Source organism: Salvelinus namaycush, unplaced genomic scaffold, assembly GCF_016432855.1.
Source record: "Salvelinus namaycush isolate Seneca unplaced genomic scaffold, SaNama_1.0 Scaffold535, whole genome shotgun sequence".
Classification (NCBI taxonomy): Eukaryota; Metazoa; Chordata; class Actinopteri; order Salmoniformes; family Salmonidae; genus Salvelinus; species Salvelinus namaycush.
This window is the reverse complement of record NW_024061237.1, coordinates 66681-92500: the sequence shown is the minus strand read 5'-3', so window position 1 is coordinate 92500 and position 25820 is coordinate 66681. Positions and strand designations below refer to the sequence as shown.

The 25820-nt window shown below is 44.8% G+C and overlaps 1 protein-coding gene across 1 annotated transcript in view; it reads left to right on the top strand.

Annotated features, from left to right (window-relative positions):
• The window catches only part of LOC120041778 (FRAS1-related extracellular matrix protein 2-like), a gene marked incomplete at its 5' end in the record, with an annotated part of 61009 nt that overhangs the window by 27790 nt on the left and 7399 nt on the right, over positions 1-25820 (top strand). The window contains 7 exons of the mRNA XM_038986639.1: positions 2737-2868; positions 3409-3740; positions 13690-13882; positions 14522-14647; positions 17144-17271; positions 19793-19927; positions 20366-20492. Of these exons, the coding sequence (XP_038842567.1) occupies positions 2737-2868; positions 3409-3740; positions 13690-13882; positions 14522-14647; positions 17144-17271; positions 19793-19927; positions 20366-20492 (1173 nt within the window). The remainder of the gene's footprint in view (positions 1-2736; positions 2869-3408; positions 3741-13689; positions 13883-14521; positions 14648-17143; positions 17272-19792; positions 19928-20365; positions 20493-25820) is intronic.

The following is a 25820-nucleotide window of genomic DNA, read 5'->3' as shown; positions in this document are numbered from 1 at the left end:
AGAACCCCACCTTTTGGGTAACTCAAGGAGAGGCTGTATCTGAGCCTGGTAGAACCCCACCTTTTGGGTAACTCAAGGGAAGGCTGTATCTGAGCCTGGTAGAACCCCACCTTTTGGGTAACTCAAGGAGAGGCTGTATCTGAGCACGGTAGAACCCCACCTTTTGGGTAACTCAAGGAGAGGCTGTATCTGAGCACGGTAGAACCCCACCTTTTGGGTAACTCAAGGAGAGGCTGTATCTGAGCCTGGTAGAACCCCACCTTTTGGGTAACTCAAGGGAAGGCTGTATCTGAGCACGGTAGAACCCCACCTTTTGGGTAACTCAAGGAGAGGCTGTATCTGAGCCTGGTAGAACCCCACCTTTTGGGTAACTCAAGGAGAGGCTGTATCTGAGCCTGGTAGAACCCCACCTTTTGGGTAACTCAAGGAGAGGCTGTATCTGAGCCTGGTAGAACCCCACCTTTTGGGTAACTCAAGGAGAGGCTGTATCTGAGCCTGGTAGAACCCCACCTTTTGGGTAACTCAAGGAGAGGCTGTATCTGAGCCTGGTAGAACCCCACCTTTTGGGTAACTCAAGGGAAGGCTGTATCTGAGCCTGGTAGAACCCCACCTTTTGGGTAACTCAAGGAGAGGCTGTATCTGAGCCTGGTAGAACCCCACCTTTTGGGTAACTCAAGGAGAGGCTGTATCTGAGCCTGGTAGAACCCCACCTTTTGGGTAACTCAAGGAGAGGCTGTATCTGAGCCTGGTAGAACCCCACCTTTTGGGTAACTCAAGGAGAGGCTGTATCTGAGCCTGGTAGAACCCCACCTTTTGGGTAACTCAAGGAGAGGCTGTATCTGAGCCTGGTAGAACCCCACCTTTTGGGTAACTCAAGGAGAGGCTGTATCTGAGCCTGGTAGAACCCCACCTTTTGGGTAACTCAAGGGGAGGCTGTATCTGAGGTTGGTAGAACCCCACCTTTTGGGTAATTCAAGGGGAGACTGTATCTGAGCACGGTAGAACCCCACCTTTTGGGTAACTCAAGGGGAGGCTGTATCTGAGGTTGGTAGAACCCCACCTTTTGGGTAATTCAAGGGGAGACTGTATCTGAGCACGGTAGAACCCTGTGCTTTTTTTGTTTAGACTGATGAGAGGCTTTTTCTTTTGAATGCTGATATTTTGAATTCAGAACTTTTGTGTATATATATATATTTATAAATATGTCTGTCATCTTTGAAACACCAGCGCTGTGTAAATAAATCCCTACACTCATTTGCATCTCTCCTGCCTGCCTCCTGCTGAATATTTGTTCTTACGACTGCTAGCAGGCGCCTATTTTAGCTGAGATAGGGTACAGCTTTCACACCAACCTGTCACTTCAAAAGCACTCAATGATCTCGGACTCTCTGCATTCAAACGTTATGTTTATTGTGGTATAGCGCGATAGAAGCTGATTTCTATGTAATTGCAACGCAAGAACCGCTAAAATAAAATAAAATGTAGCCTCCTTTGTCACTTTATCCTGCTTTTTATAATAGACAGTAGCAGCAACTTATGTGGTTATTGTGAAAGAGTGTGTGTGTGAGTGTGTGTCAATCAATCATCATCTTTTCTATACAGTATAAAGCTTGATACCCTAGGCCTAAACCCTCACAATGTCACCCTACACTAGTTTTATGTAATAAATAGTTTTCTTAAAACTTCTTGACGCTAGGAGGCAGAATTTTTATGTTTGGAAAAATAACGTTCTATTTCTCAGGCCCAGATGCTAGAATATGCATATAATTGACAGATTAGGATAGAAAACACTCTAAAGTTTCCAAAACTGTCAAAATATTGTCTGTGAGTATAACAGAACTGATTTTGCAGGTGAAAACCTGAGGAAATCCAACCCGGAAGTGGCTCTTTTTTTGAAAAATCCCTGTTCCATTGCCTGCCTATCCTCCATTTAAAGGGATATCAACCAGATTCCTTTTCCAATGGCTTCCACAGGGTGTGAACAGTCTTTAGACATAGGTTCAAGCTTTTATTCTGAAAAATTAGCGAGATTTATCAAAACGTGTCAGTGGATGGCCAGGTGTCCTTCGATTAGTTCATGCGCGCGAAAGTTGTAGCTCGACATTTTCTTTCTCTCTTTTATTGAATAGTTTACCATCCGGTTGAAATATAATCGATTATTTATGCTAAAAACAACCTGAGGATTGATTATAAAAAACATTTGACATGTTTCTACGAACTTTACGGATACTATTTGGAATTTTCGTCTTCCTTTCATGACTGCTGGATCCTGTTGATTTCTGAACATAACGCACCAACCAAATGGAGGTTTTTGGATATAAAAATAATATTTATCGAACAAAGGAAAATGTATTGTGTAACTGGGAGTCTCGTGAGTGCAAACATCCGAAGATCATCAAAGGTAAGCGATTAATTTTATTGCTTTTCGGACTTTCGTGACCAATCTACATTGCTGCTAGCTGTTCGTAATGTTTTGTCTAGTGATCGATAAACTCACAAACGCTTGGATTGCTTTCGCTGTAAAGCATATTTTCAAAATCTGACACGATAGGTGGATTAACAACAAGCTAAGCTGTGTTTTGGTATATTTCACTTGTGATTTCATGAAAATAAATATTTTTAGTATTTTTTTTTAATTTGGCGCTCTGCAATTCAGCGGTTGTTTACGAAAATGATCCCGTTAAAGGGATCCGTGCGCCAAGAGGTTAAAAACAATGTTTTCCTGTGTCTGTGTAGGTATGTGCCAGCCTCGTAAGGTGGGCACGGTGGGCGCTGGGCCCTTCTCTGCCAAGCTACGCTACACCGGAGCAGAGGACCCAGACCACCCCAACCTCCTTAAACTCACTGTTGCCATGCCACACATTGATGGTAAGACCACACACACACACACGCTCGCTTGCACACGCACAAACACACGTGCACACGCTGCACTCACTCTACACACACACACACACACACACACACACACACACACACACACACACACACACACACACACACACACACACACACACACACACACACACACACACACACACACACACACACACACAGACAACCCCATGCAAAACCCCATGCAAAAACAATAACCATAAACTCTCCCTCCTCTCTTTCTCTGTCTCTTTTTCTCTCTTCATCTCCCTCTCTCCCTTTCTTTTTCTCTCTCTCTGTCTGTCTGTCTGTCTGTCTCTCTCTCCCTTTCTTTTTCTGTCTGTCTGTCTCTCCCTCTCTCGCTCTCTGTCTGTCTGTCTCTCCCTTTCTTTTTCTCTCTGTCTGTCTGTCTCTCTTTCTCCCTCTCTCTCTCTTTTTCTCTCTCTCTCCCTTTCTTTTTCTCTCCGTCTGTCTCGCTCTCTCTCTCCCTCTCTTTTTCTCTCTCTCCCTGCCCCTCCCTCTGTCTCTCTCTTTCAGGCATGCTACCGGTCATCTCAACCCGTCCTCTGTCTAACATGGAGCTCACCCTCAGCCCTGACGGTACTCGTGTTGGCAACCACCGCTGCTCCAACCTGCTAGACTACAGCGAGGTCACCACGGGTCACGGCTTTATCACCCCAATGGCGAGGAACGCGGAGAGCGTGGGCGACACCTTCCCCTACCAGCACAGCACCCCAATGCGGGGGGACAACACATTGCGTTTCTATAAGAACCTCAACCTAGAGGCCTGTCTATGGGGGTTCACCAGTTACTATAACATGTCTGAACTACTCACCGACTGTGGAGGGACCATCAGGACAGACGGACAGGTGAGAGGGGGGAGGGTTGTGTGTGTGTGTGTGTGTGTGTGTGTGTGTGTGTGTGTGTGTGTGTGTGTGTGTGTGTGTGTGTGTGTGTGTGTGTGTGTGTGTGTGTGTGTGTGTGTGTGTTGTTAGTAAGTGTATGTCTATGCTTGTGTCTGTGTCTCTGTGTGGGTTCACCTGTATGTAGTTGAACTATCCCCTCTCAGTGCTCCAATTACACAGACTGCTGTTATTGCTGTGGTCCTGGAGGAGTCTGACCCCTCTCCCTCTCTCTCAATTAAATTCAAGGGAAACATACTTGTACATTGCCAAAGCAAGTGAAATAGATAATCAACTAAAGTTTCTCTCTCTGGCTCTCCTGTCCTGCACTCAGCCTTTGATCTCTGGGCCACTGGAACGTGTGTGTGTGTGTGTGTGTGTGTGTGTGTGTGTGTGTGTGTGTGTGTGTGTGTGTGTGTGTGTGTGTGTGTGTGTGTGTGTGTGTGTGTGTGTGTGTGTGTGTGTGTGTGTGTGTGTGTGTGTGTGTGTGTGTGTGTGGAGAAAGGATCTATTATCCGTTAACAACATCCACTAACACAGCAGGAGAATTCTGACCTCTGCTCTCTATAAAAAGTGAGACGACGCTGTTGTTCGTCTGAAGTTGTAACGATGTGCGCTGAGAGTCAGGAAGCAAGTTCAGAGAGTGAGTGTTTTTAATAAATTAACATAATTCAAACCAAAGAACCTCGAACAGCACACAGACATGACACAGAAACAGTGACACCTGGAGAAGGATCCAAAGGGAATGACATATATAGGGCAGGTAAACAAGGAAAGGTAAACAAGGAAGTGATGGAGTCCAGGTGAGTCGATGGTGACAGGTATGCACCATAACGAGCAGCCTGGTGACCTAGAGGCCGGAGAGGGAGGAGCACACGTGACAGAAATGCTTTTACTGATTGGAATGATTGAAAATGACTTATTGATTGTACTGAATTGATACTTAATTACTTATTAATTGGTTCGTTCAACCTGTCATAATAAATGTGTCTGAAATCAAATAACAAGTTTGACTGATCGATGTGATTATTTAAAAATTGAATGAAAGCTTCTAAATTGCTTTCAACACCACGTGCATATTGAAAAACTGTGGGGGGAAATGTAGCGGCGTTTGCCTATCAGAAGAGTTGGAGGCGTGGCTTATTGGGGGCGTGGCTTAACGGTTGATATTTCTGCCCACCCGTCAAAGTGAACGTCATCATTTAGTTCTAAACTTGTACACAACAAGCTTTTTGAATTTGCTGAGGTGTAACTGATACACTGTAGAAAAAGACTGTTGTTCATTTGAGGTACTTTTACTGATTGGTGTAGCTGGTCGTTCATTTAACATATTAAATTTGTCTGAGCTCAAATAATGTTCAATTTGTCTGAGCTCAAATAATGTTCAATTCAACTGGGCTCAAACAATATTCCATTTGTCTGAGCTCAAATAATATTCCATTTGTCTGAGCTCAAATAATATTCAATTTGTCTGAGCTCAAATAATATTCAATTTGTCTGAGCTCAAATAATGTTCAATTGAATGGACCTTTCTACATTCCTTTCAACGCGTCAAGAACATGCCACGTTGCATAGTGATGGAGAAGTGGAGCGTCGGCAGCCTATCAGAAGAGGGGGTTGTGGCTTATTTAGGTCGTGGCTTTCAAGTGAATTATTTTTAGAAGAAACATTTGGATACATAAATGTGAAAGTCTTATGTGAAGATCAGTTTGGAGTCATTATTTTAATGTAACTGAATCACTGTAATTGTAGCTGGAGACATTAAAAGACCACCATTTTTTTGTTGTTGCAGTTTTGTCACCCAACAAAATGCCACAGATGTCTCAAGAATTTGCATGCTGACTGCAGCAAAGCCAACCAGAGCTGTTGCCAGAAAATTGAATGTTAATTTCTCTACCATAAGACGCTTCCAGCGTTGTTTTTAGAGAATTTGGCAGTACGTCCAACCGGCCTCACAACCGCAGAACACGTGTAATCACGCCAGCCCGGGATCTCCACATCCTGCTTCTTCACCTGCGGGAACGTCTGTGACCAGCCACCTGGACAGCTGATGAAACTGTGGGTTTGCACAACTGAAGAATTTCTGTACAAACGGACAGAAACCGTCTCAGCGAAGCTCATGTAGCCAAATGTAGACTTCTTCACAATGTAATCCTTAACCAGGGTTCTAAGTATCACATGGAATTATGAAAGTATTAGTGCAGATTCTAGGCAGGCGGTGGATAAGTGAAAGCGTGTATGGTGAATACAACAGGGTCTTGACCTGTCTGCAGTTCGGCGTCGTAACCGACATCAGTGGGCAAATGGTCACCGTGACGTGATCCTGAGGCCCATTGTCATCCCATTCATTCGCCGCCATCACCTCATGCTTCAGCATAATAATGCACGGCCCCCATGTCGCAAGGATCTGGACATAATTCCTGGAAGCTGACAATGTTCCTTCTATGGCCTGCATACTCACCAGACATGTCACCCATTGAGCATGTTTGGGATGCTCTGGATCAACGTGTTTCGAACAGCGTGTTTCAGTTCCCGCCAATATCCAGCAACTTCACACAGCCATTGAAGAGGAGTGGAACAACACTCCACAGGCCACAATCAACAGCCTGATCAAGGAGATGTCACTGAAAAGATTTGGCATGGGTCCCCAGATCCTTAAAATGTTCTACAGCGGCACCATCAAGAGCATCCTGACCAGTTGCATCACCGCCTGGTATGGCAACTGCTCGGCATCTGACCGTAAGGCGCTACAGTGGATGGTGCGTACGGCCCAGTACATCACTGGGGCCAAGCTTCCTGTCATCCAGGACTTCTATACCAGGCGGTGTCAGAGGAAGGCCCAAAAAAGTGTCAAAGACTCCAGTCACCCAAGTCATACACTGTTCTCTCTGCTACCTCGCGGCAAGCCATAAGACTGCTGAACAATTAATCAAATGAAAACCTGGACTATTTACATACCCCCCACCCCTTATTTTTACACTGCTGATACTCGCTGTTTATTATCTATTCATAGTCACTTTATAAATTACTAACCTGTACCCCTGCACATTGACTCGGTACTGGGTACACCCTGTATATAGCCTCGTTATTGTTATGTAATTTTCTTGTTACTTTTTGATTTTATACTTTTTTTTAAACTTTAGTTAATTTAGTAAATATTTTCTTAACTCTATTTCTTGAACTGCATTGTTGATTAAGGGCTTGTAAGTAAGTATTTCACTGTATTGTATTCGGCACATGTGACAAATCCAATTTGATTTGATATCTGTATTCCCAGTCATGTGAAACCCATAGATTCGGGCCTAATGAATTTATTTAAATTGATTGATTTCCTTATGTGAACAGTAACTCAGAAAAATCAAAAATAAAAATTGTTGCATGTTGCATGTTGTGATTATTTTTGTTCAGTAAAATCAGAAAAATCAACGGAACAAGATATATAAAAAAAAAAAGGGTTGTATTTACAGGGAATGTAAGATTTGGTTTCAAATTAAGATTTTGTAACCCAGTTGAAGTAATATAGATAGGTACTATACACATTAAGTAGTAGCTCTTCCTCCTCTTTCTACTAATATAGATAGGCAGTTCCAGTGGAAAAGTGAAACATCTATTTGGAGGAAGATTGTAACTTTTTGGGGGTTGTTTACAGGAAATTCATTTTTATTTCTAAATTCATTAGGTTTGAAGCGACCTAAACAAATTCTCATAGAAATGTGAGTTATAGATATGTCATTCTCATGGAAAGCAAGTCTAAAAAAGATGTAGGTATGTTCTAAGTGCTCTATTTCTATGCTTCCCATTCTTGTAACGGCTGTTGGAAGGAGAGGACCAAGGTGCAGCGTGGTACGTGTCCATATTTATTAAATGAACACTGAAATAACAAAAATAACAAAGATAACGAAGATAACGACGATAATGACTGAAACAGTTCTGGCTGGTGCAGACACACAACAGAAAACATCTACCCACAAACACAGGTGGGAACAGGCTGTCACGTTCCTGACCTATTGTTCCTTTTTCTTTTATTTATTTAGTTGGTCAGGGCGTGAGTTGGGGTGGGTTGTCTATGTGTGTTTTTCTATGTTGGGGTTTTGTGTTCGGCCTGGTATGATTCTCAATCAGAGGCAGCTGTAGATCGTTTGTCCCTGATTGAGAATCATACTAAGGCAGCCAGGGTTTCACGTATGTTTTGTGGGTGGTTGTATCTCGTGTCTGTATGTCTACCACACGGGACTGTTTCGTTTGTGTTTCATGTAGTCTGTTCCTGTTCGTGCGTTCTTCGTTTATTGTAAGTTCTCAAGTCCAGGTCTGTCTACATCGTTTATTTGTTTTGGTAGTTTGTTAAAGTGTTTTCGTGTTTCGTCTATCATTTAAATAAATCAGTATGTCAAACTATCACGCTGCGCATTGGTCCTCTGATCCTTCTCGCCTCTCCTCGTCTGAGGAGGAGGACGAAGTAGACGATCGTTACAGAACCACCCACCAGACAAGGATCAAGCAGCGTGAGAGGAACCAGCAGCAGCGGCCAAAAAACCAGGACTCGTGGACTTGGGAGGAAATATTGGACGGAAAAGGACCCTGGGCTCAGACAGGGGAATATCGCCGCTCTTTTGAAGAGAGGGAGGCAGCTAAAGCCCAGGAGCGGTGGTATGAGGAAGGCAGCAAGGAGACGTGGCTGGAAACCCGAAAGGAAACCCCAAAAATTTCTTGGGGGGGGGGGCTAAAAGGGAGTGTGGCGAAGTCAGGTAGGAGACCTGCGCCTACTCCCTGTACTTACCGTGGAGAGCGAGAGTACGGTACTGTTACGCAGTAGAGCGCATGGTGTCTCCTGTACGTGTGCATAGCCCGGTGCGATACATACCAGCTCCTCGTATCGGCCGGGCTAGATTGAGGATTGAGCCGGATGTCATGAAGCCGGCCCAACGCATCTGGCCACCAGTGCATCTCCTCGGGCCGGCTTACATGGCACCAGCCTTATGCATGGGCCCCGGTTCGCCTACATAGCCCGGTGCGGGTTATTCCACCTCCCCGCACTGGTCGGGCGACGGGGAGCATACAACCAGGTAAGGTTGGGCAGGCTCAGTGCTCAAGGGAGCCAGTACGCCTGCACGGTCCGGTATTTCCGGTGCCACCTCCCCGCTCCAGCCCAGTACCACCAGTGCCTACACCACGCACCAGGTTTCCTGTGCGTCTCCAGAGCCCTGTTCCTCCTCCACGTACTAGCCCTGTGGTGCGTGTCTCCAGCCCATTACCACCAGTGCCTACGCCACGCACCAAGCCTCCTGTGCGTCTCCAGAGTCCTGTACGCACTGTTCCTTCTCCCCGTACTCGCCCTGATGTGCGTGCCCTCAGCCCGGTACCACCAGTGCCGGTACCACGCACCAGGCCTATAGTACGCATTGAGAGTCCAGTGTGCCCTGTTGCTGCTCCCCGCACTAGCCTGAAGGTGCGTGTCCTTAGCCCGGTACCTCCAGTTCCAGCACCACGCACCAGGCATACAGTGCGCCTCAGCCGGCCAGAGCTGTCTGTCTGCCAAGCGCCGTCAGAGCTGCCCGTCTGTCCCGAACCGTCAGAGCTGCCCGTCTGTTCCGAGCCGTCAGAGCTGACCGTCTGTTCCGAGCCGTCAGAGCTGCCCGTCTGTTCCGAGCCGTCAGAGCTGCCCGTCTGTCCCGAGCCGTCAGAGCTGCCCGTCTGTCCCGAGCCGTCAGAGCTGCCCGTCTGTCCCGAGCCGTCAGAGCCGCCCGTCTGTCCCGAGCCTTCAAAGCCGCCCGTCTGTCCCGAGCCTTCAAAGCCGCCCGTCTGTACTGAGCCTTCAGGGCCGTCCGCCAGACAGGAGCCGCTAGAGCCGTCCGCCAGACAGGATCAGCCAGAGCCTTCCGCCAGACATGAGCAGCCAGAGCCGCCAGCCAGCCAGGAGCAGCCAGAGCCGCCAGCCAGCCAGGAGCAGCCAGAGCCGCCAGCCAGCCAGGAGCAGCCAGAGCCGCCAGCCAGCCATGAGCAGCCAGAGCCGCCAGCCAGCCATGAGCAGCCAGAGCCGCCAGCCAGCCATGAGCAGCCAGAGCCGCCAGCCAGCCATGAGCAGCCAGAGCCGTCAGCCAGCCATGAGCAGCCAGAGCCGTCAGCCAGCCATGAGCAGCCAGAGCCGTCAGCCAGCCATGAGCAGCCAGAGCCGTCAGCCAGCCATGAGCAGCCAGAGCCGTCAGCCAGCCATGAGCAGCCAGAGCCGTCAGCCAGCCATGAGCAGCCAGAGCCGTCAGCCAGCCAGGATCCGCCAGAGCCGTCAGCCAGCCAGGATCCGCCAGAGCCAGCCAGCCAGGATCCGCCAGAGCCAGCCAGCCAGGATCCGTCCCTCATTCCGGAGATGCCCTTCATTCCGGAGATGCCCCTCATTCCGGAGATGCCCCTCATTCCGGTGTTGCCCCTCATTCCGGTGTTGCCCCTCATTCCGGTGTTGCCCCTCATTCCGGTGTTGCCCCTCATTCCGGTGTTGCCCCTCATTCCGGTGCTGCCCCTTAGTCCGGTGCTGCCCCTTAATCTAGTGGGGTTAATTTGGAGGGTGGTCATTTTGAGGAGGCTACGAAAGCGGGTAGTGACTATGGTGGGGTGGGGACCACGACCAGCGCCAGAGCCGCCACCGTGGACAGACGCCCACCCAGACCCTCCCCTAGACTTTATGCTGGTGCGCCCGGAGTTCGCACCTTAAGGGGGGGGTTATGTCACGTTCCTGACCTATTGTTCCTTTTTCTTTTATTTATTTAGTTGGTCAGGGCGTGAGTTGGGGTGGGTTGTCTATGTGTGTTTTTCTATGTTGGGGTTTTGTGTTCGGCCTGGTATGATTCTCAATCAGAGGCAGCTGTAGATCGTTTGTCCCTGATTGAGAATCATACTAAGGCAGCCGGGGTTTCACGTATGTTTTGTGGGTGGTTGTATCTCGTGTCTGTATGTCTACCACACGGGACTGTTTCGTTTGTGTTTCATGTAGTCTGTTCCTGTTCGCGCGTTCTTCGTTTATTGTAAGTTCTCAAGTCCAGGTCTGTCTACATCGTTTATTTGTTTTGGTAGTTTGTTAAAGTGTTTTCGTGTTTCGTCTATCATTTAAATAAATCAGTATGTCAAACTATCACGCTGCGCATTGGTCCTCTGATCCTTCTCGCCTCTCCTCGTCTGAGGAGGAGGACGAAGTAGACGATCGTTACACAGGCTACCTAAGTATGGTTCTCAATCAGAGACAACGATAGACAGCTGTCTCTGATTGAGAACCACACCAGGCCAAACACAGAAATACAAAACATAGAACAAAACATAGAATGCCCACCCCAACTCACGCCCTGACCAAACCAAAATAGAGACATACAAAAGGAACTAAGTTCAGGACGTGACAATTCTTAAGTTTTTGTTTTTGTATCTTGTACTTTCGGTTTTGTACACCAGGTTCAAACAGCTGAAAATACAATATTTTTAGTTATTAAAAAAATATAGTTCACAGCAGTTTAGATGGTACAATGATTCTCTCCACTATACTTGCTTGTTTTGTCACATAAACTGAAATTAGGCGAACTATTTGAATTTTTGCAAACCGGGAAATGGCGGAGTGATTTCTGCATATTGCTCCTTGAAAAGGGGAAATTAAGAGTGTTGTGAGAAATAGGTTGCAGCAACTGTAAATATAGGTTCAATAATAATCAAATAAAGCAGTTGGCATTGAATCTTTTATTTGGTTTCAACAAATGTAGTATTTCCCCTTGAGAGATCGTATCTCATTTACTTTTTTTTTAGGTTGATCCATGTTTTACAGTGCAGAGCTGGTTCTATCGTGTGTGTGTGTGTGTGTGTGTGTGTGTGTGTGTGTGTGTGTGTGTGTGTGTGTGTGTGTGTGTGTGTGTGTGTGTGTGTGTGTGTGTGTGTGTGTGTGTGTGTGTGTGTGTGTGTGTGTGTGTGTGTGTGTGTGTTTCCTACTCGTTAGTGAAAGGTAATATTCCAGCTACGGTGTTCTCGGATTATAATTGACTATGCAAAAGACAGAATATGTGTGTTTCTCAAATGGCACTATATAGCGAATAGATTGCCAATTGAGACTAAACCAGAGTTTAATTAAAATCAGACAAAGAACATGTCTTGAGACTGATAATTCCATTGTTCAAGGTATAACATGAAACCTTTGTAACGTATATGCACCCAACATTGAAAACCCATTGTTTTTTCACTCTTAGAAAGGAGTCTAAGTAGAACCAGACAGGGTCCTATGGTTTGTCCCCATAGACCAAACATTTTGATTTTGATTTAATAAAGTATACTACTTTTCCCCACATTTTGTTACATTACAGCATCATTCTAAAATTTATTAAATAGTCCCCCCCCCCATCAATCTAACCACAATACCCCATAATGACCAAGCAAAAAAACTGTTTTTTTTTAAATTGTTGTAAATGTATTAAATATAACTACCTGATGTATCACATTTTACATCAGTATTCAGACACTTTACTCAGTACTTTGTTGAAGCACCTTTGGCAGCAATTACAGCCCCGAGTCTTCTGGGGTATGATGCTACAAGCTTGGCACAGCTATATTTGGGGAGTTTCTCCCATTCTTCTCTGCAGATCCTCTCAAGCTCTGTCAGGTTGGATGGGGAGTGTCACTACACTGCTACTTTCAGGTCTCTCCAGAGATGTTCAAATAGGGTACACGATGTACCACAGATCACATTCTAGAATGGATTATTTCATTATTTTTAATAGAATTACCGAAACTGTGATGAGCTGTTAGATAGGAGCCATTTATCTAACTGATTGTGCCGTATTGTAATTACAAATGTAATTACAGTAATAGGAAGTAGGTGGGGTTTAAACACGTTATTACAACAGGATAAAGAATTTGAGAGATGACTTGGCCTTGGAATAGCACTACTGTTGTGTGTGTGTCCTCTCACATTGCCACCGTTTCAGTTCTTTACAGGTAATATTGTTTTTTTGCTTTAGGGAGATAACTTGGAGAAGACTAAGAATTACACTATAAATACAAAAGTATGTGGACACCCATTCTTATTAGTGGATTTTGGCTATTTCAGCCACAACCGTTGCTGACAGGTGTATAACATCGAGCACACAGCCATACTGGGGAAAATGTCAGAGAAGACGAGGTTGTATAATACTTCAGATATTTGGGCAAAATGTCAGAGAAGACGAGGGAAAAGGTAGACAAGTTTTTCATGGATTTAATTTCCCTCCCCTAATGTTCCATAGGAGGGGTTTGTCACAGGATGATGTATGTTGGCGATGTGAAGGGGCAGAAGGAACCCTCCTACATGCACTGTGGGAATGCCTGGTTGAGCACCCCCTATGGGCCACAGCCTTACAGTGCATGGCCTTGGATCCCAGGTACCTACAGTAGGTCACCAAGACTGTGTCTGCTGAGTGACAAGGCTCAAATAAGAGGGATTAAAAAAAACAAAATGTAAAATACAATGTTTAGGTATTGTGTCTGTGTTAAGGCTCGTCCTGAAACATTGGAAGAGCTCTAATGAGCCAGTGTTCACGGAGTGGATGAATCTGTTGATTAAAAACAACATCGTATGAAAACATGTTAGCAAATAGGCTGGGGAAAAAATTATAGAGACAAAAAAGATACGAGAACGATTGTGGGCACATAAAATAATATCATGGCCATGAAATAGCAGATCATTTCTCAGGAAAACATCTCCCTGTATTTATGTGTTTTTATATATATTTTTTTAATATGTTGGTTTTGTGTTAAAGATTTTCTTATTATTATTGTCTATACCCATAAAGAAAATATGTCTCTCGCCCTCCCCCTCTCTCCTGATTTGGTTCTAACCTATTCTACCCTCTACTTATTGGGTCTAACCTTCCCCACCTCTCTCTCCTGATTGGTTCTAACCTTTTCCCCCACTCTACAGGTGCTGAATCTGGTCCAATCGTACGTGACTCTGCGTGTTCCACTGCACGTGTCATACGTGTTCCACTCCCCGGTGGGTGCGGGGGGCTGGCAGCATTTTGACCTGCAGTCTGAGCTCCGCCTCACCTTTGTGTACGATACTGCTATACTGTGGAAGGACGGCATCGGGAGCCCACCGCAGGCTGAGTTACAGGGTGAGAAGAAACAGAGAGTGTGTGGGAGAGGGGGATCTGTGTGAGAGTGAGGGAGGAGGGAGTGCGGGAGGAAGAGAGGGAGGGAGCCAGTGAGTGGGTGGGGGAGTGAGGGAGAGAATGTGAGAGGGAGTGAGCGGGTGAGGGAGGTAGGGATTGGGGAAGGGAGTAAGTGGGTGGGGGAGGGAGTGAGCAGGTGAGGGAGGGAGGGAAGGAGGGGTGGAGGGGTGGAGGGAGGGAGGGAGGGAGGGGTGGAGGGGTGGAGGGAGGGAGGGGGGGGGGAGGGAGGGAGGGAGGGAGGGAGGGAGGGAGGGAGGGAGGGAGGGAGGGAGGGAGTAGAGGAGGAGGGAGGGAGGGAGGGAGTGAGAGGGAGGGGGTGAGCGGGTGAGGGAGGGAGGGCAGGAGGGGGGGAGGGAGGGAGGGGAGTGAGCGGGTGAGGGAGGGTATGAGGGGGTGAGGGAGGGAGGGAGGGGGTGGGTGAGGGAAGGAGTGAGTGAGCGGGTGAGGGAGGGAGCGGGTGAGGGAGGGAGGGAGACGGAGAGAGAAAGTGAAAGGGATAGATGATTATTATTCCAAAATCAAATAAAAACTACTTTGAATATTGATAGCAAATCTAAAAGTGTGTTAATCTGCATTCTGCAGGTGCCCTGTACCCCACCAGTATGCGTGTCAACGAGCAGGGTCGTCTGGTGGTCAACTTTAAAACCAAGGCTCGCTTCAGAGGTCTGTTTGTAGAGGCCAACTTTGAAGGCAGGATCAAGAGCACAGGTGACACACACATACACACACACACACACACACACACACACACACACACACACACACACACACACACACACACACACACACACACACACACAACATACAATATATGCATGTCCATAATATTGGATCAGTCAGTCTATATAATAATATATATCAGTCTAGATAATAATATGTATCAGTCAGTCTATATAATAATATGTATCAGTCAGTCTATATAATAATATGTATCAGTCAGTCTATATAATAATATGGATCAGTCAGTCTATATAATAATATGGATCAGTCAGTCTATATAATAATATGTATCAGTCAGTCTATATAATAATATGTATCAGTCAGTCTATATAATAATATGTATCAGTCAGTCTATATAATAATATGTATCAGTCAGTCTATATAATAATATGTATCAGTCAGTCTATATAATAATATGTATCAGTCAGTCTATATAATAATAATATGTATTAGTCAGTCTATATAACAATATATATCAGTCTATATAATATTATGTATCAGTCAGTCTATATAATAATATATATCAGTCTATATAATATTATGTATCGGTCAGTCTATACAGTATAATAATATGTATCAGTCTGTAAGGTTCTGGGTGTAGCTGGTGCAGAGGAGTCAGGCGCAGGACAGCAGAGATGAGTAACACAATGAACTTTTCTCCAAATGTCCAAATACATGAAGTAATACCAAGCCCACAAACAACGGACCGAACTTACAATAAAACAATCACTCACAAAAACCATGGGGAAAACAGAGGGTTAAATAATGAACATGTAATTGGGGAATTGAAACCAGGTGTGTAAAACAAAGACAAAACAAATGGCAAATGAAAAGTGGATCGGCGATGGCTAGAAAGCCGGTGACATTGACCGACGAACGCAGCCCGAACAAGAAGAGGGACTGACTTCGGCGGAAGTCGTGACACAGTCAGTCCATACAGTATAGTAATATGTATCAGTCAGTCTATACAGTATAACAATATATATCAGTCTAAATAATATTATGTTTCAGTCAGTCTACACAGTATAACAATATGTATCAGTCTATATAATAATATGTATCAGTCAGTCTATATTATAATATATATCAGTCTAGATAATATTATGTTTCAGTCAGTCTACACAGTATAACAATATGTATCAGTCTATATAATAATATGTATCAGTCAGTCTATATTATAATATATATCAGTCAGTCTATATTATAATATATATCAGTCTAGATAATAATATGTATCAGTCAGTCTATATTATAATATGTATCAGTCAGTCTATATTATAATATATATCAGTCTAGATAATAATATGTATCAGTCAGTCTATATTATAATATGTATCAGTCAGTCTATATAATAATATGTATCAGTCAGTCTATATTATAATATGTATCAGTCAGTCTATATTATAATATGTATCAGTCAGTCTATATTATAATATGTATCAGTCAGTCTATATTATAATATATATCAGTCTAGATAATAATATGTATCAGTCAGTCTATATTATAATATGTATCAGTCAGTCTATATAATAATATGTATCAGTCAGTCTATATTATAATATATATCAGTCTAAATAATATTATGTTTCAGTCAGTCTATACAGTATAACAATATATATCAGTCTAAATAATATTATGTTTCAGTCAGTCTATACAGTATAACAATATGTATCAGTCTATATTATAATATGTATCAGTCAGTCTATATTATAATATGTATCAGTCAGTCTATATTATAATATGTATCAGTCAGTCTATATTATAATATATATCAGTCTAGATAATAATATGTATCAGTCAGTCTATATAATAATATATATCAGTCAGTCTATATTATAATATATATCAGTCAGTCTATATTATAATATGTATCAGTCAGTCTATATTATAATATGTATCAGTCAGTCTATATTATAATATATATCAGTCAGTCTATATTATAATATATATCAGTCAGTCTATATTATAATATGTATCAGTCAGTCTATATTATAATATGTATCAGTCTATATAATAATATGTATCAGTCAGTCTATATTATAATATATATCAGTCTATATAATAACATGTATCAGTCAGTCTATATTATAATATGTATCAGTCAGTCTATATTATAATATATATCAGTCAGTCTATATTATAATATGTATCAGTCAGTCTATATTATAATATATATCAGTCTAGATAATAATATGTATCAGTCTATATAATAATATGTATCAGTCTATATAATAACATGTATCAGTCAGTCTAGATAATAATATGTATCAGTCAGTCTATACAGTATAATAATATGTTTTAGTCAGTCTATATAATAATATATATCAGTCTATATAATATTATATATCAGTCAGTCCATACAGTATAGTAATATATATCAGTCTAAATACTAATATGTGTCAGTCAGTCTATATAAAAATGTGTATCTTTTAGTCTCCCCTACTTTACTTATTCCCTTTCTCTTTCCCCTCCTTCCCTACCCAGCATCCTCTCTGTCATCCATGGTGATGTGTGAAGACAACCCTGGCCTGACCTTTAACCTCAGCCTGGTGAGGAGTGAAGCCACCTACAACCAGCCTGTCCAGCAGTGGACATTCACATCAGACTTTGCTGTGAGTGTATACCCCAAACCCTAACCCTAGCCCAAACCTATTTTGACCCAGCCAGTTGGCTTGTTGGGAGTACCCACAACATGAGTTAATCAGTTATGTATTTCTTTACTCTCATGTTGGGATGACCTAGCCGCCGGGTCTTTTTGAACGTAATCCTTACATTATATTCAGGAGGCGTGGCTTATCAGGGGCGTGGATTTAAGCTAGATATTTTTGGCCACCCGTGAGAGTAAATGTCATTCCTGTTTATTGTGTTTAATTTACATACTGCATATTTTTATTTTCCTTATTTTTTGTTGTTATATAACAATAATTTATTACATATTATAATAAGATATACCACCTTATTGTATCCTAACAATGGGATTTATAGGCTTTTATAAGCCTCATTGAAACTACAAAAATGTCAATGTACAACCTTAACATTTACATAGGCAAGTCAGTTAAGAACAAATTCTTATTTTCAATGACTGCCTAGGAACAGTGGGTTACCTGCCTTGTTCAGGGGCAGAACGACACAATTGTCCCTTGTCAGCTCGAGGATTCGAACTTGCAACCTTTCGGTTACTAGCTCAAAGCTCTAACCGCTAGGCTACCCTGCCTAACATGTGTTACTATACAACAGAACCAATGAAAAGCAATGACATTTACTCTCACATGGTGCAAAAAATAACTATCTAAAACCCACGCCCCTACTAAACTACGAATCCAGTCTTCAGCCAGTAACCCCTAACCCCTAACCCTACCAGCCAGTAGCCCTAACCCTACCAGCCAGTAGCCCTAACCCATAACCCTACCAGCCAGTAACCCCTAACCCCTAACCCTACCAGCCAGTAGCCCTAACCCCTAACCCTACCAGCCAGTAACCCTAACCCCTAACCCTACCAGCCAGTAACCCTAACCCCTAACCCCTAATCCTACCAGCCAGTAACCCTAACCCCTAACCCCTAATCCCTAACCCTACCAGCCAGTAACCCCTAACCCCTAACCCTACCAGCCAGTAACCCTAACCCCTAACCCTACCAGCCAGTAACCCCTAACCCCTAACCCTACCAGCCAGTAACCCCTAACCCCTAACCCTACAAGCCAGTAACCCTTACCCCTAACCCTACCAGCCAGTAACCCTAACCCCTAACCCTACCAGTCAGTAACCCTAACCCCTAACCCTACCAGCCAGTAACCCTAACCCCTAATCCTACCAGCCAGTAACCCTAACCCCTAACCCTACCAGCCAGTAACCCTAACCCTAACCCTACCAGCCAGTAACCCCTAACCCCTAACCCTACCAGCCAGTAACCCCTAACCCTACCAGCCAGTAACCCCTAACCCTACCAGCCAGTAACCCCTAACCCCTAACCCTACTAGCCAGTAACCCCTAACCCCTAACCCTACCAGCCAGTAACCCTAACCCTAACCCCTAACCCTACCAGCCAGTAACCCTAACCCCTAACCCCTAATCCTACCAGCCAGTAACCCTAACCCCTAACCCTACCAGCCAGTAACCCTAACCCCTAACCCTACCAGCCAGTAACCCTAACCCCTAACCCCTAATCCTACCAGCCAGTAACCCTAACCCCTAACACCTACCAGCCAGAACCTAACCCCTAACCCTACCAGCCCATAACACCCTAACCCTACCAGCCAGTAACCCCTAACCCTACCAGCCAGTAACCCTAACCCCTAACCCTACCAGCCAGTAACCCTAACCCCTAACCCCTAATCCTACCAGCCAGTAACCCTAACCCCTAACCCCTAACCCTACCAGCCAGTAACCCCTAACCCCTAACCCTACCAGCCAGTAACCCCTAACCCCTAACCCTACCAGCCAGTAACCCCTAACCCTACCAGCCAGTAACCCTAACCCCTAACCCTACCAGCCAGTAACCCCTAACCACTATAGTCCCCCTCTCCACTCTACTGTACTGTGCTAAACTGGTTAAACTGCCTTTGGTCTAAAGGTCAAACAATTTTCATGGCAAACAATACAATTGCATCTCCCAATATATCAATAATATTTAATGTCCCAATGTATTAATGATGATAATGTCCCAGTCTATCAATAAAATGTAATGTCCCAATATATCAATAATATTTAATGTTCCAATATATTAATAATATTTAATGTCCAAATATATCTATGATATTTAATGTCCCAATATATCAATGATTTTTTTTGTCCCAATGTATCAATGATGATATTTAATGTCCCAATATAACAATAATGATATTTAATGTTCCAATGTATCAATGATGATAGTTAATGTCCCAATATAACAATAATGATATTTAATGTTCCAATGTATCAATGATGATAGTTACTGCTAATGCTGAGGGTATGGTGGCGTCAGTGAGCAAACACACATCCTGACAATTGCCCCCAAAATATTGTCTTTCTCATAAACAGAAAATAATTGTTTCACTCTCCCTCCCTCTCTCCTTTCCTCTCTCCCTCCTTCTCTCCTTCCTTTCCTCTCTCCTTTCCTCTCTCCTCTCCACTCTCCTCTCCTCTCTCCTCTCCTAGGTGCATGACTATTCTGGTACATACAGAGTGAATCTGATTCCCTGTACTACAGCTCAGAACATGGAGTACACCGTCCCCCCTGTCTGTAACCCCAGAGAGCCTGTCACCTTCCACCTGGACATACGCTTCCAACAGGTAGTTATTGATTTGGAACCATTGATTATCAATAGGTCATACAGTATATTGATTGTGAATCACAATATTGTGATAGCAGTATATATAACCCTCCCTCCTCTACCTCCCTCCATCTCTACCCCCCCCTCCCTCTCTCCCTCTCTCCCTCCCCCCTCCCCTCTCTACCTCCTCCCCCTCTCCCTCTCTCCCCTCCCCCCTCTCCCTCACCCTCCTCTCCCTCTCCCTCTCTACCCCCCTCCCCTCTCCCTCACCCTCTCCCTCTCTACCTCCCTCCCCCTCTCCCTCACCCCCCTCTCCCTCCCCCTCTCCCTCTCTCCCTCCCCTCCTCTCCCCTCACCCTCCCCTCCTCCCTCTCTCCCCCTCCCTTTCTACACCTCCCCCCTCCCTCCCCCTCCCCTCTCTCCTCTCTCCCTCCTCCCACTCTCCCTCCCTCACCAGGTCAGTGAACCAGTATCATTAGAGTTCAGTCTCAACACTCAGATATTCCTGCTGTCCAAGAGAAACCTATGGCTGTCTGACGGATCCATGGGCTTCGGACAGGAGAGCGACGTGGCCTTCTCGGAGGGTAGGTTACAGCAGACAGCATCCCCTATAGGCAAGGAGGGAGATGACACCTGAACAGGAGGAACAGTCAACCAACTTATTCACACCTGTACAGATGTCGGATCTTAACTTGATCACTCTTTTGTAGCGGATCATTTTCCTGATGCATCAGGATATTCAAATGAGCCTCTTCGGTGGCTAAACGTGTGGGGACAGTTGAGTGGTTGGGATCAGGGCTCGCTATCTCAGATAATGTTGTCGCTCAGGTTGAGTTGTTGGGATCAGGGCTCGCTATCTCAGATAATGTTGTCGCTCACGTTGAGTTGATGGGATCAGGGCTCGCTATCTCAGATAATGTAGTCGCTCAGGTTGAGTTGATGGGTCAGGGCTCGCTATCTCAGATAATGTTGTCGCTCACGTTGAGTTGATGGATCAGGCTCGCTATCTCAGATAATGTTGTCGCTCACGTTGAGTTGATGGGATCAGGGCTCGCTATCTCAGATAATGTTGTCGCTCACGTTGAGTTGTTGGGATCAGGGCTCGCTATCTCAGATAATGTTGTCGCTCACGTTGAGTTGATGGGATCAGGGCTCGCTATCTCAGATAATGTTGTCGCTCAGGTTGAGTTGATGGGATCAGGGCTCGCTATCTCAGATAATGTAGTCGCTCAGGTTGAGTTGATGGGATCAGGGCTCGCTATCTCAGATAATGTTGTCGCTCACGTGGTGAGTTGATGGGATCAGGGCTCGCTATCTCAGATAATGTTGTCGCTCACGTTGAGTTGATGGGATCAGGGCTCGCTATCTCAGATAATGTTGTCGCTCACGTTGAGTTGTTGGGATCAGGGCTCGCTATCTCAGATAATGTTGTCGCTCACGTTGAGTTGATGGGATCAGGCTCGCTATCTCAGATAATGTGTCGCTCAGGTTGAGTTGTTGGGATCAGGGCTCGCTATCTCAGATAATGTTGTCGCTCACGTTGAGTTGTTGGGATCAGGGCTCGCTATCTCAGATAATGTAGTCGCTCACGTTGAGTTGTTGGGATCAGGGCTCGCTATCTCAGATAATGTAGTCGCTCAGTTGAGTTGTTGGATCAGGGCTCGCTATCTCAGATAATGTAGTCGCTCACGTTGAGTTGTTGGGATCAGGGCTCGCTATCTCAGATAATGTAGTCGCTCACGTTGAGTGGTTGGGATCAGGGCTCGCTATCTCAGATAATGTTGTCGCTCACGTTGAGTTGTTGGGATCAGGGTCGTATCTCAGATAATGTTGTCGTCACGTTGAGTGGTTGGATCAGGGCTCGCTATCTCAGATAATGTAGTCGCTCACGTTGAGTTGATGGGATCAGGGCTCGCTATCTCAGATAATGTAGTCGCTCACGTTGAGTTGTTGGGATCAGGGCTCGCTATCTCAGATAATGTTGTCGCTCACGTTGAGTTGTTGGGATCAGGGCTCGCTATCTCAGATAATGTTGCTCACGTTGAGTGGTGTGGGATCAGGGCTCGCTATCTCAGATAATGTAGTCGCTCACGTTGAGTGGTTGGGATCAGGGCTCGCTATCTCAGATAATGTTGTCGCTCACGTTGAGTTGATGGGATCAGGGCTCGCTATCTCAGATAATGTAGTCGCTCACGTTGAGTTGTTGGGATCAGGGCTCGCTATCTCAGATAATGTTGTCGCTCACGTTGAGTTGTTGGGATCAGGGCTCGCTATCTCAGATAATGTGTCGCTCACGTTGAGTTGTTGGGATCAGGGCTCGCTATCTCAGATAATGTTGTCGCTCACGTTGAGTTGTTGGGATCAGGGCTCGCTATCTCAGATAATGTAGTCGCTCAGGTTGAGTTGATGGGATCAGGGCTCGCTATCTCAGATAATGTTGTCGCTCACGTTGAGTTGTTGGGATCAGGGCTCGCTATCTCAGATAATGTTGTCGCTCACGTTGAGTTGTTGGATCAGGGCTCGCTATCTCAGATAATGTAGTCGCTCAGGTTGAGTTGATGGGATCAGGGCTCGCTATCTCAGATAATGTAGTCGCTCACGTTGAGTTGATGGATCAGGGCTCGCTATCTCAGATAATGTAGTCGCTCAGGTTGAGTTGTGGGATCAGGGCTCGCTATCTCAGATAATGTTGTCGCTCACGTTGAGTTGATGGGATCAGGGCTCGCTATCTCAGATAATGTTGTCGCTCACGTTGAGTTGTTGGGATCAGGGCTCGCTATCTCAGATAATGTAGTCGCTCACGTTGAGTGGTTGGGATCAGGGCTCGCTATCTCAGATAATGTAGTCGCTCACGTTGAGTTGTTGGGATCAGGGCTCGCTATCTCAGATAATGTAGTCGCTCACGTTGAGTGGTTGGGATCAGGGCTCGCTATCTCAGATAATGTAGTCGCTCAGGTTGAGTTGTTGGGATCAGGGCTCGCTATCTCAGATAATGTAGTCGCTCAGGTTGAGTTGTTGGGATCAGGGCTCGCTATCTCAGATAATGTAGTCGCTCACGTTGAGTTGTTGGGATCAGGGCTCGCTATCTCAGATAATGTTGTCGCTCACGTTGAGTTGATGGGATCAGGGCTCGCTATCTCAGATAATGTATCGCTCAGGTTAGTTGTTGGATCAGGGCTCGCTATCTCAGATTGTAGTCGCTCACGTTGAGTTGTTGGGATCAGGGCTCGCTATCTCAGATAATGTTGTCGCTCACGTTGAGTTGATGGGATCAGGGCTCGCTATCTCAGATAATGTTGTCGCTCACGTTGAGTTGTTGGGATCAGGGCTCGCTATCTCAGATAATGTTGTCGCTCACGTTGAGTTGTTGGGATCAGGGCTCGCTATCTCAGATAATGTTGTCGCTCACGTTGAGTTGTTGGGTCAGGGCTCGCTATCTCAGATAATTAGTCGCTCACGTTGAGTTGATGGGATCAGGGCTCGCTATCTCAGATAATGTTGTCGCTCACGTTGAGTTGTTGGGATCAGGGCTCGCTATCTCAGATAATGTAGTCGCTCACGTTGAGTTGATGGGATCAGGGCTCGCTATCTCAGATAATGTAGTCGCTCAGGTTGAGTTGTTGGGATCAGGGCTCGCTATCTCAGATAATGTAGTCGCTCACGTTGAGTTGTTGGGATCAGGGCTCGCTATCTCAGATAATGTTGTCGCTCACCCAAACGCTATAGACCTAGGTTCTATTATTGCAACATTGAAATTTACACAAAATGTGTCTGAAATGCAGCGGTACACATCAACAACCGTTGTTTTACATAGCCTAATAACACAAGATACATATTGGTCTCCACTAGGCTAGGACCTACACGTGTCTAGTGTATGTAGAGACTGGACACTTCAGTTTGCATACCGCCCCAACAGGTCCACAGACGATGCAATTGCCATCACACTGCACACTGCCCTATCCCATAGGACAAGAGGAATACCTATGTAAGAATGCTGTTCATTGACTACAGCTCAGCATTCAACACCATAGTATCCTCCAGGCGAATCATCAAGCTGGAGGCCCTGGGTCTAAACCCCGCCCTGTGCAATTGGGTCCTGGACTTTCTGACGGGCCACCCCCAGGTTTTGAAGGTAGGAAATTATGCACACCACCAATGGCAGGAAAACAACCTCTCCGTCAATGTCAACAAAACAAAGGAGATGATCAGGAAACAGCAGAGGGATCCACATCGAAGGGACAGCAGTGGAGAAGGTAGAAAGTTTTAAGTTCCTGGGCATACACATCACAGACAAACTGAAATGGTCCACCCACACAGACAGTGTGGTGAAGAAGGCACAACAGTGCCTCTTCAACCTCAGGAGGCTGAAGAAATTTGGCTTGTCACCCAAAACCCTGACAAACTTCTACAGATGCACAATCGAGAGCATCTTGTCGGGCTGTATCACAGCCTGGTACGGCAACTGCACCGCCCTCAACCGCAAGTCTCTCCAGAGGGTGGTGCGGTCTGCACAATGCATCACTGGGGGCAAACTACCTGCCCTCCAGGACACCTACAACACCTGATGTCACAGGAAGGCCAAAGGGACAATCAAGGACAAGAACCACCCGAGCCACTGCCTGTTCACACTGCTACCATCCAGAAGGCGAGGTCAGTACAGGCTCATCAAAGCTGGGACCCAGAGGCTGAAAAATAGCTTCTATCTCAAGGCCATCAGACTGCTAAACAGCCATCGCTAACTCAGAGAGGCTGCTACCTACATTGAGACCCAATCACTGGACACTTTAGTAAATGGATCACTAGTCAATTTAAAACTTCTTTGGGATCGGTGTCCCTTCCACGGGACGGTTGAGCTAACGTAGGCTAATGCGATTAGCATGAGGTTGTAAGTAACAAGAACATTTCCCAGGACATAGACATATCTGATGTTGGCAGAAACCTTAAATTCTTGTTAATCTAGCTGCACTGTCCAATTTACAGTAGCTATTACAGTGAAAGAATACCATGCTATTGTTTGAGGAGAGTGCACAATTTTGAACATGAAAAGTTATTAATAAACAAATTAGGCACATTCGGGCAGTCTTGATACAATATTTTGAACAGAAATGCAATGGTTCATTGGATCAGTCTAAAACTTTGCACATACACTGATGCTATCTAGTGGCCAAAATCTAAATTGCACATGGGCTGGAATAATACATTATGGCCTTTCTCTTGCATTTCAAAGATGATGGAACAAAGAAATACAAAAGAAAGTAGTTTTTTTTCTTTGTATTATCTTTTACCAGATCTATTGTGTTATATTCTACTACATTCCTTTCACATTTCCATAAACTTCAAAGTGTTTCCTTTCAAATGGTACCAATAATATGCATATCCTTGCTTCAGGGCCTGAGCTACAGGCAGTTAGATTTGGGTATTTCATTTTAGGAGAAAATTGGGAAAAAAGCGGGTAATTCTTAATTCACAATGTCACTATAAATAATGTTTACATATCTTACATTACTCATATCATATGTATATACTGTATTTTAAACCATCTATTGCACCATGCCTATGCCGCTCGGCCATCGTTCATCTATATATTTATATGTACATATTCTCATTGACCCCTTTAGATTTGTGTGTATTAGGTAGTTGTTGGGGAATTGTTAGATTACTTGTTAGATATTACTGCACCGTCGGAACTAGAAGCACAAGCATTTCGCTACACTCGAGTTAACATCTGCTAACCATGTGTATGTGACCAATACAATTTGATTTGATTTAGTTTATCCTAAGGTTACAAATGAACTGTCAAAATGTAGTTAATTCGTTTCCTGGGGTCATCTAGAGGTTAGCGCTGTTGATCACATATAGGCCTACTGTGTCAGCGTGTGCTTGATTCTGGCCCACGTCCTTCTGCCACAAAG